The following is a 21433-nucleotide window of genomic DNA, read 5'->3' as shown; positions in this document are numbered from 1 at the left end:
ATCCTTCGGCATCCAAAATAGATGAAATAGTTTCTGCTGAAATATCAAATAAGGAAACTGATCATGTTGCCTTTGTAGCTGTCGAGAATCACATGATCCACGGTCCGTGCGGTGATGTTAACAAGAATTCACCATGTATGGAGAGAGGAAAATGTAAAAAACGTTTTCCAAAGAAATTTTTCGATCAAACATTTATGGATGACAATGGATACCCAATGTACAGAAGACAGAATAATGGAGCATTTGTTGAGAAAAAGGGAATCAAACTGGGTAACTATTTTGTTGTTTCTTATAATAGGAATCTTTTGGTTAAGTTTGATGCTCACATAAATATTGAAATTATTAATCAACATAGATCAATCAAATATCTATTCAAGTATGTCAACAAAGGGCTGGATAAAACGAGAGTTTCTATGGAAATTGAAAACAATGGTCAACAGAACAATCAATGCAAGATTTTACAGAACAAAGATGAAACAAAGGCATATCTAGACTGCAGGTATGTATAAAATACATCAAATATAATGTTTTTCTATTGTTTGTTCATGTTTGTTATAAATATAATATTAATTGATTCAATCGAAAACATTACAGATATATCTCTTCTATGGAAGCTTGCTAGAGCATATTTCAATTTGACATGTATTACAGAGAACCGGCTGTCAAAAGATTGCCATTCCACTTAGAGAACGAACAAACAGTTATTTTCAATCCAAATAAGTGTTTGGTTAAACTTTTGGAAACTAAGGTTGTTAAGCAAACGAAATTGACTGAATGGATGAAGTGTAATCAACGATACCAATCCGCAAGATCATTGACTTATCCTGATTTTCCAAGCAAATGGGTTTGGAAGGATACAGAAAGAAAATGGTCCCCATGAAAAAAATCAAGGTGTATTGGTAGGGTGTATTTTGCATTTCCAGGTAGAGGTGAGAAATATTATTTGCGAATGCTTCTGAACTTAATAAGAGGAGCAACATCATTTGAAGATATTCTAACTATCAACGAAGAAATATTCAGTACATTCAATGCATGTTATGCATTAGGATTGTTGGATGATGATAATGAGAAGTAGAAAGTAGAAAGAAACAGTAAGAAAGTGTGAGAAAGTGAAAGAAAATCTGAGAGAAAATTTCTTTAAGATACGTGTTTATTTTTCATTACTAAGAAGAGTGTTACACTTTTCTTTTTATACAAAATGGGATGTGTTCAACAAGTCAACCAATTCAGTCAGGTTGTGGTCAACAAGTCAACCAATTCAGTTAGCCAAAGCACCTACTTCATATATCCTAACATCTTTTCGTAAACTAAACCTTCTTAGCATTTAGCCAACAAGTTATTCACTTACATTCCTCTGTAAACTAAACCTTCTTAGCAACATTCCCCTGTAAAATAGACTTCTTATAGGAACAAAAAAAAAAAAAAAAAAAAACATAATTTTGACTAATGCTTCCTCTGATCTATTGTACTATATTAGGGAGCACTTATTGGAAACTGTAAAATGCTATTCTGAAAGTGTAAAAGCTTGTTTTGTAAGTGGCACCACTCCTGCTCATACTTTGAGTGCTCAACTGTATTGTTGTACACCTAAAAGTTTGACATCAGATAGTATAAGACCAAGAAATACTCTAAATCTGTTGAATAAGTCTAAAAACATAGCTGCAGTCAAAGGGAGAGATCAGAAGAATGTAGTCTGAAAAATGCTCCAAAATGCAAACTTCCCAAAATGTAAACTTCTTTTGATGAGACACCCCAACATACACCTAAAAGCAGTAGAACTCAATATGCATCTAACCCAATATTCTTGCTAAAAATAGTATACACCTGAATACATCCCAACAAAACACACTTCCTTCTCAACAAAACACACTTCTTTCTATGAGACACCCTAACATACACTTGAATACACATGAAAAAGCAGACTGCAACATACATTTGAAAACAGTAGTAGACAAAAAAAAAACTATTTTCTTGCAGAATCTGTATGCAGATTAGACTGTCCTTGAGGAGAATCTCTTTCTGTCAATTTTTCTCTTAGAGTCTCAAACCTGGAGACTGAGAGAGCCTTAGTGAATATATCAGCTTTCTAAAACTCGGTAGAGACATACAAAACCTTAAGTTTGTGATCTGTGACCTGCTTCCTCACATAGTGAGCATCCAATTCAATGTGCTTAGTCCTGCCATGAAAGACAGGATTTGAAGCAAGTGATCCTGCACTTTGGTTGCCACACCAAATAACAGGAATTTCACTAAGTGTCGGCCCAATTTCTACGAACAAATTGCATAACCAAGTCAACTCAGTTGCCCTTTGTGCTAGGGCCTTGTATTTAGCTTTGGTGGAGGATAATGCAACAACTTTTTGTTTTCTAGATGTCCATTGAAGTAAATTAGAACCAAGAAAAACAAAACACCCATTGGTTGATCTCTTGTCATGTAAGCTACTAGCCCAATCAGCATTAGTAAAACAATCCAGATTAAACTTTGGCTTTTGCTGAAAAATAAACCAAAATTGGATGTCCCTTTGATGTATCTAAGTAACCTTTTGTAGGCTTGCCAATGAAGTTAAGTAGGGGCTTTCAAAAACTAACTTAATTTGTTTAACGAATATGAAATATCAGGCCTAATTGTGCTACTATAAAGCACTGGATTGTCATAGGCTGCACTATCTTCTAAGGACAACTTGGTACCAACACACATAGGTGTAGGGTAGGGTTTGCAATCCTGCATGCTAGTTTTCTCTAAGAGATCCTTAGCATACTTGGCTTGACTCATATGAAGACTTGATTCATCTCGGGTGACCTCAAAACCAAGGAAATATTTCAAAGAGCCTAATGTTTTCAGGGCAAACTGAGTATTAAGTTGCTTGACAATCTCCTGAACTAACTCAGAATCATTGCCTATAAGGAGTATGTCATCTACATATACCAAGACATACATGATTTTCTCTTGACTTCTGTAAATGAATAAGCTAGGATCTACCACTAAATGCACAAAACCCCACATAATAAAGGCTTTTTTCAACTTCCCAAACCAGGCCCTTGGAACCTATTTGAGGCCATAGAGAGCCTTAATCAGTCAATACACATGATGAGGATACTGAGTACTAACAAACCCTTCAGGCTGAACCATGTAAACTTTTTCAGTTAAATCTCCATTCAAGTATGCATTATTAATATCAACTTGTTGAATATCCCAACCATAACACACAGCAAGGCTCATTATCACTCGAATTATTGGTGACTTCACCACTGGACTAAAAGTTTCCAGATAATCTATACTAGGGATCTACTAGAACCCCTTAGCAACCAACCTAGCTTTGAATCTTTGTATGGACCCATCAGGGTTATGTTTAACCTTAAGCACCCATTTACACCCCACTGCATGGACATCAGAGGTGGCTGGAACCAATTCCCATTTGTGGTTGGCCAATAATGCATTAAATTTAGCCTGCATGGCTGCATTCCAGGATGGATGAGAAAGAGCCTCTGTTACTGTGGCTGGTTCTTTGGTGTCAAGGGAAAAGTAAGACACTAAAACAGTATTATGTGCTTTTGTTTTAGATCTTGTGATCATAAGTTGAGTGTTTAATGGTGGAGGTGGAGCTGTGACACAAGTTAATTGTACAACCAATGGAATGCTTGGAAATGAGACATCTGAGGGAGGAGACATAGGTGAAAGGATAGGACTAGACTGTGATGTTATACGTGAAGAAGGCACTGCAAAGACATCATGTGTATGTGGTGAAGGTGATAATTTATTGGGGGATGGTGAGTGACTCGAGCTAGAGGTTTCAGTTGGAGTGGTTAAGGCTAACGATGTAGTGTTATTCTGGAAGAATGAGGACCTGTTTTGTGAGCCTAATTGATTACCTGTGGTAGGAGTAGTAGATGGAGCAGAAACGGTGCCCTGAGATGTAGAAAGAGTGGAATATGCCAAGAATGAGGAGTAGTGTGTGTGGAAGATATGTCACGTGACTGAGAAGTATTATTAATGCTAGAATTTTTGAAAGGAAAGTCTGACTCATCAAAAGTGACACTTTGACATATATAAACTCTTCCATTAACATCTAAGCATTTGCATCTCTTATGATGTAAGCTGTAACCAATGAAAATGCATTTTGATGTATGAAAATTGAACTTGTGAGAACTATAAGGTCGAAGGAATGGATACACAGCACAACCAAATACTTTAATAGCAGAATAGTTAGGAATAACATGGAACAACTTCTGAAAAGGGGATAGATTAGATAGAATAGGTGGCTGAGAAGTATTATTAATGCTGGAATTTTTGAAAGGAAAGTCTGACTCATCAAAAGTGACACTTTGACATATATAAACTCTTCCATTAACATCTAAGCATTTGTATCCCTTATGATGTAAGTTGTAACCAATGAAAGTGCATTTTGATGTATGAAAATTGAACTTGTGAGAACTATAAGGTCGAAGGAATGGATACATAGCACAACCAAATACTTTAATAGCAGAATAGTTAGGAATAACAATGAACAACTTCTGAAAAGGGGATAGATTAGATAGAATAGGTGAAGGCAGCCTATTGGTTAAGTAAGTCGCAGTTTGAAAAGCATGCCACCAGTATTTAAGAGGTATACTAGCTTGAGCAAGAAGTGTTAAACCTTGTTCTACAATTTGCCTATGTTTTCTATCAACCCTCCCATTTTGTTGATGAGTATGAAGGCAAGGATGTCTAAAATTAATACCATGATGTTTAAAGTAGGGTATTAAGCTTCCATATTCCCCTCCCCAATCAGTTTGTACACATTTGAGAGTAGTTTCAAATTGTCTTTCAACTAATTTATGAAACTGAGTAGACACAATGTAGGTTTCAAATTTTGTTTTCAAAGGAAAAATCCATGTAAAACGACTATGATCATCTAAGAATTGTATATAATATTTGAATCCTTTAGGGGAGGTGACAGGAGAGGGCCCCCAAAGGTCAGAATAAATCATATCAAGAGGTTTGAGGGCTTGAAAGCTAGATCTAGGGTATACTAACTGATGCAGCTTGCCAAATTGACAAGCTGAGCAGAAGGTTATAGAACTTGTGGAGTGAGGAAGATTCAACTCTTTAAGGACTTTAGTGAGGACTGAAATATTGGGATGTCTTAATCTATTATGCCATAACATGATGTCTGTCTTTTGAGCAGGAAATGACTAAAAATTATGCATTTTATTGATCACATTTACATCGTCAAGCGAGGATACACTACTAGACATTAAAGGTGTAGAATAATCATCATTAGAGTGACTAGCAACAGCATTACAATCAGAGTTATATGTATTGGAAATACTACTAGTATGCAGATTAGGAAAACAAGGGAAACAAGCACCAGATTTGTTGGAAGTAAAGTGAGGTGATGAAGAAGTTGGAGTCTGAATTTGATACAGACCAGATTTAAGGACTCCTTGGAGTAGAGTTGCTTTGGAAAATTTATCCTTAACCACACAATAATCAGTGTAGAACTCAACAAAAACATGATTATCTCTAGTCAACTTAGACACACTTAGTAAGTTTTTGGTAATGCTAGGTACATATAAAACATTCCTAATATATAAAGACCTAATTGGACAGTGTAAGATAGTAGAACCAGTGTAAGAAATAGTCAATAACTCACCATTGCCAACCTAGAGTTTCTCACCACCTATGTAACTTGAGCTTGTTGTCGACTAAGAAAAGTTTGAGGTCGGATGGTCTGTGTCCCTAGAGTCCATATACCATCTTGCATCCTAAACAGTGGATGGTGTTGCAATGTAATTGATGGTTGTAGGAGAGGAATGATGAGTCTGTGGTTGAGCTATAAAAGCTTGACTGTTGTGCATAGTAGCAGTTGATAAAGATGACTGAGAACCAGTGGCAGAAGAGAAGGTGAGTGATGTAATGTGTTGAAAGGTAAAATCTCTAGTAGGTTGTGTTGGAGAGCCAAGATTGGAACTAGAACTTAGACCAAGAGATCTAAAGTTAGGACTTTGGTGATGGTAATGAGTGTTCACATGTGAGTATTGTCTGTGATTAAATTCTGGTGACCTAGAGAAACCAGACACATTAGTGAAACCAGGAGTTGAATTTTGTTGTCCAGCAAAGTGCACATCGAACCCATGGTAACAGTTCAATGCGAGATGCCCTGTTTTTCCACAAACTTGGTAAACAGACTTATTTCTTCCTCTAATTCGGCCTCTACCTCTACCACCAGAGAATCCACCAAAGGGGTGATGATTATAAAATAAGTTATGAGGAGATGTAAACATGAACTGATGTTGGTTGGGCTAAAAGTATGGTGCAGTGAGGTTATGTTGTTGCTAGTTAGAGTGAGGTATTGTATTATAGTGTGAATTCATGACTAAAGGTTGAGAAATCTAGGCATGTTGAGATTTCTTACTACCAGCATCAATTGTAAGATTGGCCAGATTTGTAGTTCCTCCATGAAACTCATTCTGCACCACTGAATTCAGAATAGAATTTGCCTTTCCAGTCTTAATTCTAATTTCTATAGAATAATCTGAGCATCTTGAATAGAAATAGGCTCAATTCTAGATTCTAATCAAGAAGTTATGTTGACTACAGCTGCAACGTAGTCAGAATCGAGTCCATCTAAAATGTAATTCAAGAGTTCCTCATCGGTAATAGTAACTCCACTAGCTGTCAGACTCTCTGCAAACCCTTTCATCTTAATGAAATGATCGTGCATACTAAGATTATCCTTCTTAGTGTTCTGTAATAAGCTCTTAACATGCAATGTTTTAGCTCTGGATTCAATAAGGAATTTTTTTTTTCTAACGTAGTCCAAATTTCTGTAGAATATTGACATTTTGAGATCACAGGAAACATGGATTCTGAAATTGAAGACAATAACCAACTCACTAAAAGCTTATCTGCTTTCTTCTAAAGCGCGTATTCTGAATTAGGTTTCTTGACCATCTTTGAGCTGGAACTGTCTAGCTGAACTTTGACGAACAAAGCTAGACAAGGATTCAAGCCAATTAGGTGGTCCTTAAGGTCGTGTGAGCCAACTGCGAAAAGGATCTGAGATTTCCAGAACCTGTGATTGTCTCTTGTTAGCTTGGGTGAAATTGTGGGAAGTGAAGATGAGGAAATTGTAGACAAATTGATTGGGTAAATTGAGTCAGAAGGGGGTTTAGAGCTCAAATTTGTTTCAGATTTGTTGAAAGGAGAAGACATTGCTCATTGATCGGCTATTATTTGACATTTGTCAATGGCTCTGATACCAAATGAGAAGTAGAAAGAAACGGTAAGAAAGCGTGAGAAAGTGAAAGAAAAATATGAGAGAAAATTTCTTTAAGAGACGTGTTTATTTTTCATTACTAAGAAGAGTGTTACACTTTTCTTTTTATACAAAATGGGTTGTGGTCAACAAGTCAACTTGTTCTATCAAGCTGTGGTCAACAAGTCAACCACTTTAGTCAGCCAAAACACCTACTTCATATATCCTAATGATGATAAAGAGTGGAATGATTGCTTGGATGAAGCATCAACATGGGCTATCGGAAAACAATTAAGACAACTCTTTGTAACTATTCTTGTATATAATGAAGTCGTGAATCTAAGAGACATATGGAGAGCAAATGCAGAACGCCTATCTGAAGACACTCCCTACATTCTTAAACAGAAAATGCGGATGATAGAATTGAGATGCACTGAGGAACAGATTCAGAATCATGCATTGTTCGAGATTGAAGAGCTGATGAAAAAGGCAGGAAAATCCTTGGTTGATTTCCCTGGAATGCCAATTCCAAACTGCTGCATTTTTTAGAATTCACATAATAGATTAATTGCCGAGGAATTAGATTATGATATCAACAACATGAAAACACTGCACAGTGATTTATGCAAGGGTCTCAATAATGGCCAAAGACACATGTACGATTCAATCCTTGATTCTGTCAACAATCAAAGTGGAACACCATTTTTTGTTTATAGACATGGTGGAACAGGCAAAATCTTCCTATGGTCAACAATTATGGCCAAATTAAGATCCGAGAGTAAAATTGTACTGTCTGTAGCTACATCAGGAATTGTTGCATTGATGTTATCCGGTAGAAAAACAGCACATTCACATTTTTGAATTCCTTTTAAAAATCAGTGGGGAAAGTACATGTGATATCGAAAAGGGGACGCAATTGGCAAAACTACTCGAGCAAACAGCTTTGATCATTTGGGATGAAGCACCCATGGCAAATAGGTATTGCTTTAAAGCTCTTAACAGAACTCTAAAAGATATTTTGTCTGAAAAAGATCAATCAAATGCAGATAGAATATTTGGAGGCCTAACTATTGCCTTGGGTGGTGGTTTCAAACAGATTCTACCAGCTATACCAAAAGGGAAAAAACATGACATAATCTAGGCCTGTTTATCATCATCTACCCTTTGAAAACATGTAACAGTGTTGAGACTTACAGAGAACATGAGATTGAAGACAAACTTGGTAAACCCAACAGAATTAGATAACTTGAAGACTTTTGACAAATGGTTACTTGATATTGGAGAAGGAAGGGATGTTACAGAAGATGAGAGTTACATCTAAATACTTGAAGACTTGAAAATCAATCAACATACCAGTCACGAAGAAACAATTATGAATGTTGTTTTCCAGATTTATCTGCTCAAATAAATAATATTGACTATATGAGAGAGAGAGCGCAATATTGATACCCAAAAATGAGACAGTACATAGATTGAACGACTATATCACCCAAAGTCTGCTAACAGATGGAAAGACATATTTCAGCTTAAACAGCACTTGCAAAGCAGCAGGTATCTCAAACGATGATGACATTCTCTATCCGACTGCATTTCTTAATTCTCTAATGTGCTCTGACATGCCCAAACATGAATTGCATCTTAAGATTGGCATTCCAATTCTGTTGCTACGTAATTTGAATCAATCTAATGGTCTTTGCAATAGAACCAGACTGATTATAACCCATTTAAGAAAGCGGTCCATAAAAGTGGTGATAATTATCTGGTCAAATATTAGGGATATTGTTACAATTCCCAGAATAATAATGTCAAATGCAAATATGAAGTGACCTTTTGGGTTGAAGAGAAGACAGTTACCTGTGACAGTTAGCTTATGTATGACAATAAACAAAAGCCAGGGTCAATCACTCAAAACAGTAGGATTGTATATGAAACATCAGATCTTTACACATGGTTAATTATACGCCGCACTATCAAGAGTAACCTCAAGACAAGGTATCAAGATTCTACTACCCTTGCAACAAGATGAACCAGCAGAAACATTGACAAATATTGTTTTCAAAGAAGTGTTTAACTGAAGGGATTGATATGTTATATATAATAAAAAGCTTTGTTTATAGCAGAAATGATCGATACATTGTATATAATATAAGACATCGTTTATGAGAAATTAATGTGAAAAATTAAAGATATTTATATGAATATGAAAAGGTCACATCAAATGTTTAAATATATACAAAAACATAAATTCCTTGATACAAAGATATTTATACGTTTTATATTATTATTGTCAGATACAATGAATGCTACATTATATGTATTACATATTATAAATGCATATTTTTTACATACGCAACTCAACCACAAACTCTTGCACGATAGACATTGTCGAGATATTTAACATCAATAGTACAATTAAACACTTAAAATATTTACACAAGTAACATTGCATGGGCTGGAGACTTTTTTTCATATACACAAAAATTAGCATTAACTAAATACATCCACGTCCATAATAATAACACAACTATAAACACTTGCGTGGCAAATATTGTCAAAATATTGGCAAATACTGTCAAAATATTTAACAAACGGTTTAAAAATTTACAGAAGTAGCATTAAGTGGACCAGAGAAAGTTACATTGCAGTCAATATAATCTCTATTAGGCTGCATCTTCTCATTTTTCAACACAATTGTCTCTAAAAAACTAGAATCTTCATTTGGGAATATGTGCTTAAATTCTTTGACTCAAGCTTTTCTGGTGGCCAAAAACATTTCTGACATCGAATCATAAGCCTCTTCTTTATCTTTCTCAGCTTGTGCGATTAAAGATTTGATGTTATCATTTTCTTCAGACAATTCATTACTTTTCTTTTTAAAGACTTCCTTTTGCTGCCGCTCATTTGCAAAAGACTATTCAGCATTTCTAAAAATTCTTGACAGTGTTTCAATTTGGTTTTGACCTTTTCAAACGCCTTCTTTGATATTTTCAACTATTCTTCCAATTTGCGACCCTCGGAAATCACATCTTCATTTTGTTTATTCAAATCTGATATCACATCTTCTGAAACAAGCCAACATTCTCTGTTTTCTAAGAAACCTTCATAAGCCTATTTCAAAAACAATGAAACCAAGTTAACATCGTTGTGCCAAATAAAGTATATATTCACATGATAAAGTAAAAAAACATTACCTTTTTCCCTAGTCCGAATGTTTTGCTGTCTAGCTTTTCTTTAAAAAGATTTTTCCATCTTCGTTCAGAATTCGTATTTGAACCCTCTTGCTGACAGGTTTTCTGCCATTTCACCAATTCACGTAATGGAATTTCTTCTGACTGATTATCTTCTTCTTTAATCAATTTAATATGGCAGGAACCAGAATCAGGTTTCACAAAATTGGAGGCTGAAGTAGGTAAAACAAGAGTCTGTAAAGGCGTTAACAATTCTGACTTGGAATCACTGCTTGATCCTCCTTTATGCAAAACTTCAGAATTAAGTCTTCAAATAAATTTCATCAAGTTTTTGGGAGCCATTACTACAATGAAAAAAAAAATATCGTCAAATAAATAAAAATAGAGAAAATAGACAATCATTCAACTTAATAGAAACTGTAAGACTTTGTTAGTACTCGGGAGACATTTATTCTTCATGATACGTGATAGAGACACAAATTAAAACAACAATATCTCAAACGTACTACAGAGAATACCAAAACCTTGGCAACTGTTTCGAAAAATAAATAGATAATTACACAATAACAATGATGGTAACTTCTAAAGCATTTGAACCGCTGGCATTTCATAACATCAATTCATAAAACAACAACAATATTACAATATACACTAAATACAACAAGATAATAAACAAAATTATAATGAGAAAAACACCAATTCCAACAGTAGATTTACCAAGAAAATAGTGTGCAACGTAACTACCAGAACAACAAATAAACAACCTAACCTGAACAAACAAAATCGTAGTAAGAAAGACACCAATTTCAATAGTAAATTTACCGAGAAAATAATCGGCAACATGATTACTAGAAAAACCAATAAACAAGCTGAGCATAACAAATTATTAGCACAACCGTCTAACAACAACTTCTTATAACAATAGTAACAAATCTCATAACTCCGTAAGAATAAAATGCACTTTAATCAAAGTTAAAATCGATGACAAATTAATTAGACCAATGTAAAATAAAAAACGACATTGTCACTGTAACTAAAGAAAAATTACTTTACTTATCTCAACTTCAATCAACGAGAAAAGATGAACATGGAAAACGTGACAAACGGATTGGGACAAATGCCTTTAAAGCCGAAACTGATAGAGAAAACCCTAAATCCCCAAATTTACTTCAAGTAAAATATTGAATATTAAATCCGCATATTTTCTTTAAATATCAACAGCATTTTAAACGACAATGTTTTTCATCATTTACAAATTTTACAAAGCCAAAACAACAGCACACTGTAAAACTTTAATATTACCACTTCAGCCAAACAATGTCACTATAACTTAACATCAAAGTATAAAAGAAGGGAAAATCAAAGATTCCTTCGAAATCTCACTATAAAATACTAAACCTGACAATAGAAATGAATTTGACACTAACAATTACAAAATAAATAACATGAATTGAAAACATATAAAATACTCAATTGCGTATTACTTTGAAACCACTTCATTTTCAAATAACATTAATGGACAACAAAAGATCAACTTGAAGCAACAGAAAGTGAAATTTTACCATATGTACACAATTATGCAGACATCTAACACTTTTCCCATGGGAGAAGATCATCATGTAAGTATTACAATATTGACGACCTAAAACAAAAGCATTAGGAGGATGACAACCTAAAACACAACAGACCGATTACATATATGTTTATTCAACAACATATTATGTAGATATTACATACAAGCAAAACAAAATGTTAAAATTATAGTCTCTATAGTGTTCTAATCAAAGAGCAAGAGATCTCGCCTCATCCATTTTCCATAGGCCTTCCTCATACTTGTACCACCTCATAAAGCCTTCATCACTTCGAGTACGCTGGCACATGATGCATGAGTGCTCAGTACATATTAAGAACTCACATAATTGAGCAGCCTTCTCCAAGATAATTTTATCTAGCTTTTTAATAATTTTTTTGGTCATCAATGGAGGAAGCAGTGGACCTTCTATAAGAAGGCAATATGATATGTTAAGGACTTCCAGATTTGCTAGGTCATCCAACATAAGCATTAGGGCATCCTTAACTATCACTGAGCATCTCAAGCTCAAAATCTTCAAATTTGGAAGAAATTTGGCTATCGTAAAAGCAAAGAGAACGTCAAAAGGACCCATGACCTTGAGTTCACTGAAGTTCTTACAATTTAGGGCTATTTCCTCTATAAGATAAGGCGGATTTACTATACTAGGCATTGTCAGGGATATAAGAGATCTCCATGTATGAATGGCCTTGCAAATTACATCCTTCTTTATTCTATTCCAAGCTGGCATAACGAGACACCTCAGTTGGGGGCACCTGCAGATAACAATATATGGTGGGTTACTTCTCAATTCACTGTACCAAAAAGAAAATTAAAGATGATGATCAGTGGTACCAAAGGCAATGAAAAAGAGTCAGTCAATAAATAGCAAGAATAAAAAAAAAAATTACCTTTCAGCAAGGTTTTAAATAGAAACATAAAAAAATTACCTTTTAGCAATATAAGTAAATTGTTCATCCCCTACATACAAATTGAAGTGAAAAATCAAGGTTCTTATCTGTCCCCAGCTGAGACTCAACGAAATCTTCAATAAACAAATCAATGTCTTATCAGAACACTCATCCACGTAAACATATGGCTCTAATGGGATTTTGATGAAAGTTGATCTCAACATTGACAAATCAAGAGTTTTCCAAAGCAGAGGATCACAACAAGCTGAACACCATGAATTACAAACATGATCAATCCCTGAAGTCGACTGGAAAACATCAAAGCACAGAAAGATTTTCACCAATATGTCAGTGTCCAGATCCTTCCACCTTCTTACAGCAGAGGCACCCTCTTTCATTTGACCAGTTGCCCAATCATCTCATAGAACTTTCAGAGCATCAAACACCTACATAAGATATGCACATAATCCATGTACAATGCACAAAATATCATTCAATACATTAATTTATATGAATTTAAAAAGATTCGTACGAATCGAATGTATCAAATACTTAATATACCTACGTAGAGATATAGATGAATGCAAATTGTTTACACTTAAGATAAATTAATACTTAACATTAAATGATTATGAACAAAAAAGTTTATATTCGTTGAATAGAATAATAAAAGTTTATATTTGTTGAATAGAATAATCAATTTTTCTTGGTAGAATAAACAATGAAGCAACGATATCTGATATATATAACAAAATCAAATAAATAATGTTCAACAAAAATAGAAATACCATAATTAATTTACAAAAAATACTAAAAACGAGATTCAAATAACAACGCTCTCATTAATAATTAACACGATAATATCTACCAAATCCAAACACACAGAAAACTGTTTGCTATCCAATATCTACAAAAAAAATTATATAAACCACTAAGACCGTAACAACTTAATAATTTCCATATACTTACACCAAAAAAAAAAAAGGCCACCAAAACATCATGATTCCTTTCAAAAGAACAAAAATGCAACCCACAAATATGTTACAATTACCATCATAAATTGTGCAACGAATCATTGCAAAAGCAATTCAGAATAACAACACCACTCTTCAAGCAATATAGTTAACATAAGTTTTACTAATATCATCATGTTTCGTTAATCTGTTGATTTCATTGTTTTGTTAGTCATACAGAAAACCGTAGGTTGACTCCCAACAATTGAAATAGATTATGCCGAATCACTTGTGTCTTTAGTTCTTAACAGCTTTCTAGATATAAAAACCAGAATACATGTTAGAATCGATATTTAACTGAACCACATTTTTCACACTTTTTTATTGTTAACTTCTTGATCATACAGGTAACAATATTATGCTTACCAACTGTTTGAAACTATTATTTACACTTTTTTTTTTTTTTTTGGTTGTTTTGGATCTTGTGTTTGGAAACACTTTTTTATTTTTTATTATTGTGGATCTTGTGTTTGAAAACCATTATTTACCTTACAATTTACAGGTGCAAATCTCTAAACCAACAGACAAACGTAAAGCAAGTCTTACTTAAAAGAAACATCTTCAAACAATGACACAAACTACCAGCAATAACAACGGCAAGGCTTTCAATTCTGAAGATCCTTGCAGAAATAGAAAATAAGCATGATTCACTACTACTTGGAATACATTTGTTCTTCGTGGAACATGATAGATTTAGAGGATTACAACTACTTATTACATCTTGCAAACAAAATAACTAGCAAGCAATGTATTAGACCGCTGTTGCTCTAATCACTATGCACGACAGTAGAGGTGTAAAAACTCTAATGAAATTAGTGAAACTAACCAATCAATTCCACAAACTGAAAAATTACAGGGAAGTGTTCAAGTCCATGACTCCAACTGCAACAATTCTCAGTAAAAGGAGAATATTTCGGATTTGCGACAAAGAGAATCAAAATCGTATACATTGGGACGGATCAACGTCGCCAAAAAATACACTACAACATCATACACATATAGCTACGAAAATTAGCTACAGAAAGGAAAACTGTAGCAAATACATATTTACAACTACAAAAGTCAATATTTATAGCTAATTGAAATAATTTTAGTGATAAGATTTTCTCCCTCGAAGCTAATATTCAGCTCTTGCTTTAACTTATTAAAATCGTGGCAATAACTAATCATTTAGCTACAATGTATTAGCTATGGTAAAACATTGTAGCTAATTAATGTATTTAGCTATAAACATTTTATTTACATGGCATATAGTACCATTATTAACTATGAGTTTAACTATATAGCTATTATTTGTGCATTAGCTATAAAATATTGAAATTTGTACCTAATTAAGGTATCTAGCTATACAAATTTTATTTTCATGGTAGTAACAATATTATAGTATCATTATTAGCTACTAGTTTAAAGATATAGCTAGCATTTGTGTATTAGCTATAAATTATTTGAATTTGTAGCAAATAAAGAATGTGAAAATTAATTTGCTACAATCCTTATAGTATGCAACTATAGATATTCTAATTTATCTTGTGAGTAATTATATTTTTATTACTTATGAATTAAATGGTTATAGTCAAACATAGTGTTAATCACACTGCTAAGGTCCATAGTAAATTGGAACCTTCAACCAATAGCTAACTTAAATGAATTCTTCAACAAGCTAAAAGTGTGGGCTTTTGTAAAATAAAATTTTATTTTAAAGGATCTTTGAAGTTTTTTTCTTTTCTATGATGATTTAAAACTCACACTTTATGAAATATAGATGATTTTAGGTATAAGATATGAGATATTATAAAAATTGGTAATGTTACATATTTCTATATATGGACTTGTATGTATGTTTTAGATGATGATGATGATAGTGTTAATAATACTATTAGTATTTGAGAATAACAAGCATTTGTTTATTGTTAACTATATATAGAAAATACAAGAAAAAAAAAATTAAATCATATAAATACGATTAAAATTATAGGAGATATGATACAAATTAAATCATATAAAATAATGCAAAATTACCTTCTTAAAAACTTTTTCATTGTTTATGTGTTTGGTTTAATACTTTCATAAAATTTGTCATACAATGGTACAAGACTATTGTAAAAGAATAAAGTAAGAAGAAGAGATTAAGAATGGTGGAGTCACAAATGCTAGCGACCGGAGATGGCAATAATAACAACTAGAAAATCGACAACTGATTTAATACCTATTTAAATTGAGGCTGGTAGTAATGACATTGAAGCATTCATATTTTGTAAAAGAATTAGTTGATAACATTGTAAATTACTAGGATGAAGGATTTTATGAGTAGACAATTATTTGATTGAAAATGACTTTATTAATATTTTAGTTTTTATATCAGAATTTTTCTTATGACGCCATATTATCTATTTAATATAAAAATATTGCTATAAATTTGTAATTATTATTAAATTTGTTAATTATGGCAATATTTGTAACAATTAATTTTATTGAAGCAATAAATTATAAATTCTTGATATAAATTATTTGTTCCATTGCAAATAATTATAATATTTAGCTACAAATTATATCCTATTTAGTAATTTTTAAAAATGATAAAATTGTAATTAAGTTGAAAGAAAGTAAGAGTGCGTTTGAGATTGTTGTAATTTAAAAATAATCAATTAAGTTTTAAGCTGCAACAATAAAAGTATTTGGTAAACAACTTTTAAAACTGATCAAATTTAAAGATGATTATGAAATAATCTGATTTATAAAAGGATTATAACAAGCTATTTGGCCACAAAAGGCGACAAAACATTCGATTGCCTTTTGTGGCCAAATGGCTTGTTAGAATCCGGTGAAACCACCAGATTCTGACAGATTATCTCATGGCAATCCTTAGAGGACTAGCTATGATGCCGACGTGTCTTGTCAAAGATTACTTGATTTCAACAATTTATTGTCGAATTTTAACAATTGGTTGCCGGCCAGCCTATTTTCTTATGATTTGTATTTTGAATATTTGATTTAATAAATTTTAATTAAGATAAATTATTGTAGTATATTTTGTAATATTTATTAAATATATACTAAAATATATTATATGATTATACATATATTTTAATGAGTAAAATATGTCATTTTAAGGGTTAGCTTCGGATTATTGTAGCTATAAGTTTAACCAGTTTATACCAAACTTTAAAAATAATCAGAAATGTGTTTGGTAAATTTAATTTTTGAAATTGTCATGAGTTTCAAAAGCTATATACCATATATGTGTTTGGTAAATTAGATTTTTATATAAGCATTATATGTATAATGACCAAAAAGTATATATTCTTTCTTAGATACATTTATAACTATAAATAGTATTTAGATAAATATTTTAATAAATCTATTTAATTCATTTTATAGATAAATATTTTTATATAATAATTTATAGAAATAAAACTTAAAAAAATTGGTCTGCATAATGGTAATTGCCATTGGCACCGATGACCAACTTTCGATGACCACTGAAAGGCACATCCAACAACACAGTTGGTGTTGCTAGGATTAGAATATGTCGATCTATGTAAGCCCAATGGTTTTGCTAGAAGTTGATGTGGCGGTTGAGCGCAGGTGGCTGACGAATATATTTCCTCTGCCTACACTCAAACATCGAATCGAAATCCGGTAGTGGCTTGTCAGTCTCAGAGCCAGATAGTCATTGTTGGCTCCGACAGTGATTGCCATAGTGCAATCCAATTTTTATAATGTAAAAAAAAAAATGATTAACTTAATTTATTTGTTTAATTTAGTTTTTGAATAAGATTACTTTATAATTTGATATCTTAGAAAGGGCTTTATTTGTCATTCTTATTTTTAAAATCAATTTTTAAAATATCTTACAAAGGGCTTTATTTGCGATGGTATACAAGTACAACGACGACTGAGGAAAAAAAAATAGGGTTGAAAAGACTTCAATTCGAAGACATTCTCTGTAGAGGGACTGAAGACCAACATTCTCAGATCCGATCCATCTCTCTGCAATCATCAAATTAAATCAACATGTCTTCAACATTCAGTGGCGACGAAACTGCTCATTTCTTTGGCTTCCTCGGCACTGCTACTGCCCTCGTCATCTCCTGTAAGAACCAAACACATATCAAATTAATCCAATTTTTTAGTGATTGATTTGGCTTTTCCATCTGGGGTTTTAATTGGGTGTATCGCATGTATGGGAGTTGCATATGAAACAACGAAAAGTGGAGTAGGTGTGGCGATGATGAGGCCAGAACTAGTGTGGAGTGTTAGGTATTTACGGTTTGATTATTGTCATTATTATTAGTACTAGGATTAACCCTGAGGCTAAATCTTACTGCTTCTTTGATGGCTATGCCCATCTTTCTTCTGGTCTCACTTATGGCCTCGCTGGTGTCTCTGCGGGTATGGCGATCAGAATCGTTGGTGATGCTGGTGTTAGGTGTAATCATTCTTTCCAATCTCAGTCATCTACCTGAAAAATTAAATTGGTAAATTTCTTTAATTTGGATTGCTTATAGTGTAGAATGGTTGATTTTTTGTAGCACTGTAACTTTGATTGGATACTATTTATTGATTAAATATGTGTCGTGTTTCACTTCCTTTGTGAACTCAATGACTTTCTGTTTAGAATTATCTCATTGTGATCTGAATGCTTTATGCTATGATTAAACATAGCTATTTAAGTACCGTTTGGTGCGGCTTAAAGAACCACCAAAAATGGCCACAAAAGATCAGGTCACTATTTTGATATGTCTTCTGTACAGTTTTGCTTGTTTGGTTCATGAGTTACAATGCTTAAAACGTGCATTTCATTTAGTAAATTATAGATGCTAGAGGGTGAGCACTTCATGTGATTTTACAAGCTTTGCATTACTGCTCTTCATTTATTGTTTTGTTTTTCTTTTCTTTTCTTTTCCATGTTGTAATAAGGCTTTATGGGAAAATTGTTAATCTTTTCAGAGGTTTAACCAAAGACATGAGTGGGTGAAAGAGGACTTGTAGTTGGCTCTATGTGCAAATGCCTTACATATTTCAATTGTGTTAATGCACTATTGCTATCTGCTTTCTTTTTAATTTTCCTCCTATGTTTTTCTTTGCATTTTGTGTCTGTCATAAGGTTATGAGGAAAACTCAGATTGTGTTTGTCTTTGTTTAAAATCTAAATAGATATGAATTTGCCTGAAATTTGAAACTTTTTAACTTTTGGGAAATAAGGATTATAGTTGGAAAAGGAGGAAAGTGCAGAAGGATTAGGCTAGGGATGGGTTTTGGGGTAGAAAGCGAAAGAAAAGGGCATCTTGAACGCCAAATGCACTTTTCTACAAATACAACATTTAGATATTTGTTTTTGACAAAAATTGAAAAAAAAAAAAAAGATTGGCTTTTTTATTCAAACAAAATGGTTATCTGAACCATTTACAAAAGGTTTGTTATTACTTGTGCACAAAAAATAATAGCCCCTTAGCAATGGTTCATAGGGTAAGATAAGATTGGACAAAGGAATATAAGGATTCCCATGCCTACAGAGGATTGAATATATGTCATCGTTAAGGCAATTATCTTGATTGCATTTATGTCATGTTCTAGTTCTCATTGAGTTTTTTTGGCATTTAAAATTAATGTCATGAATATGTTGTTTGCCTATTTGTGCTCTTATTTTTAGTTTGACATGATATGTTGTGTTATTTATTTATTTTTTAATGTTTTTACTACTGAAAATCCTGATAGTGTATGGATGGAGACTTTGCACCAATGGTTGAACTTGTGAAAGTTCACAAGAAGTATGACTTTTTGTTAGTCTTAGATGATGTATCATTAAACATAATTATTATGTAATTTGCAATCCACTTTTATTTTCTGCACTCAGTCAAATTGAATATTCATTTTTATTATTATTTTAAATAATTATTAATTAATATTATTGTTTTGTAGGTAAACTAAAACGATGTCGCAAAATGCTTGGTTTGGACAGACAAGTACTTAATAATTATCCCAGTTTGTATTGATACGAAGCACATTTATCTTATTACTCTCTCCGCGCATACATAATCACACACTTGAGTAACAAGAAGATTGAAAAAGAGCTCAAGGCGAAGATGCCTTCACTGGACAAAAAGCATGCCATGGAACCTGAGGAAGTCGGTCATGAACTACTACTTTATAGTAGACTCTCATCATCACTTGTTGAGATTCCTAAAAACATCTTATTGGAACCTTCCAAGAAAGGATGGTGCTGGAATGAGCTTAAGAGTAGAGGGGTGCTCAAGTGGGGTAAGAGGAAGAAAGTTTAGTTCCTGAGAAATGATGAGACAGAGAAATTGTTAAAGAAGCAATAGGGTGATGTGACTGTTATACATACAAATGAAACAGCAGTGGTGGTGGTCTCATTTTGGTTGTTGGGAACTACATTGAGGTTAATAAGAGAAGTTTTGGTGTTGGTAGTAATGACATTGAAGCATTCATATTTTGTAAAAAAAATTAGTTGATAGCATTTTAAATTACTATGATGAAGGATTTTATGAGTAGACAATTATTTGGTTGAAAATGACTTTATTTATGTTTTATTTTTTATATCAGAATTTTTCTTATGACGTCATATTATCTATTTAATATAAAAATTTTCTATAAATTTGTAATTATTATTAAATTTGTTAATTATAGTAATATTTGTTACAATAAATTTTAAACGAAGCGATAAATTATAAATTCTTGATATAAATTATTTGTTCTATTGCAAATAATAATAATATTTAGCTATAAATTAAAAGTATTCATAACAAGTAATTTCAATATTTAGCTATTAACACACTATATCCATAGCAATATCTTTTCATATATAGATATGACTTCTATATGTCCGTAGCAAATAATCTTTTTATTTAGTTATGAATTTAGTGGTTACGTAGCTAAAATGTCAATATATTTGCTATGGATATTATTTTTGTAGCAAAATTTTTCAAGTTTTAGTAACAAATTTATATTTGTGTAGCTAAAATGGAAACATAGCTATACAAGACTATTCTCCATGGCTATAAAGGCAAAGCTTTTGTTACAAGCTTACTATTGTTATGGCAAAAACATTTAAGTTTTTAATTACATATTAATCTCATCCATAGCAAAAAATATAAATTGTTAGCTACACAAGCAAAAAGTTACATGGCTAACTTTTAGCTACGCCACTTCTAGCTACGACAAGCTACAAAACTTTGCATTTGTAGCTAAACCATTTAGCTACGCAAATTCATATTTTTAGCTACAATGAACGTCATGGCTAGAAATGCATAATGTTGTAGTGATATCACATGTCTAAGATGTAATGTAGATTACCAAATAGTATGTATGAAATATAATTTTTAGTGAGTTCTTTATATGATTTATTACACATGTAAAAATTTAAATGCTTTTTAATTTATTCTGAAAATAGAAATTAAAACTCATTGGATTGTCTACACATGTTTGACAAACATCAATCTAAATATATTATAATGTAAGTTAAAAAAATCTATAAATAAACATTCCCATCG

The 21433-nt window shown here is 32.5% G+C and overlaps 1 protein-coding gene across 1 annotated transcript; it reads right to left on the bottom strand.

Annotated features, from left to right (window-relative positions):
- Window positions 1–12206: 12206 nt before the first annotated feature.
- On the bottom strand, window positions 12207–13304 carry LOC116124606 (F-box/LRR-repeat protein At3g48880-like). The gene is made up of 2 exons (XM_031410338.1): window positions 12946–13304; window positions 12207–12771 (listed from the first exon to the last, which is right to left on the bottom strand). The coding sequence occupies exons 1-2, from the start codon at window positions 13302–13304 to the stop codon at window positions 12207–12209; spliced, it is 924 nt and encodes a 307-aa protein (XP_031266198.1).
- Between the last annotated feature and the right edge of the window lie 8129 nt (window positions 13305–21433).

This window comes from Pistacia vera, unplaced genomic scaffold (assembly GCF_008641045.1).
Source record: "Pistacia vera cultivar Batoury unplaced genomic scaffold, PisVer_v2 Contig154, whole genome shotgun sequence".
NCBI classification, from domain to species: domain Eukaryota; kingdom Viridiplantae; phylum Streptophyta; class Magnoliopsida; order Sapindales; family Anacardiaceae; genus Pistacia; species Pistacia vera.
Note: the sequence above shows the minus strand (reverse complement) of the source record. Positions and strands in the feature narration are given on the sequence as shown.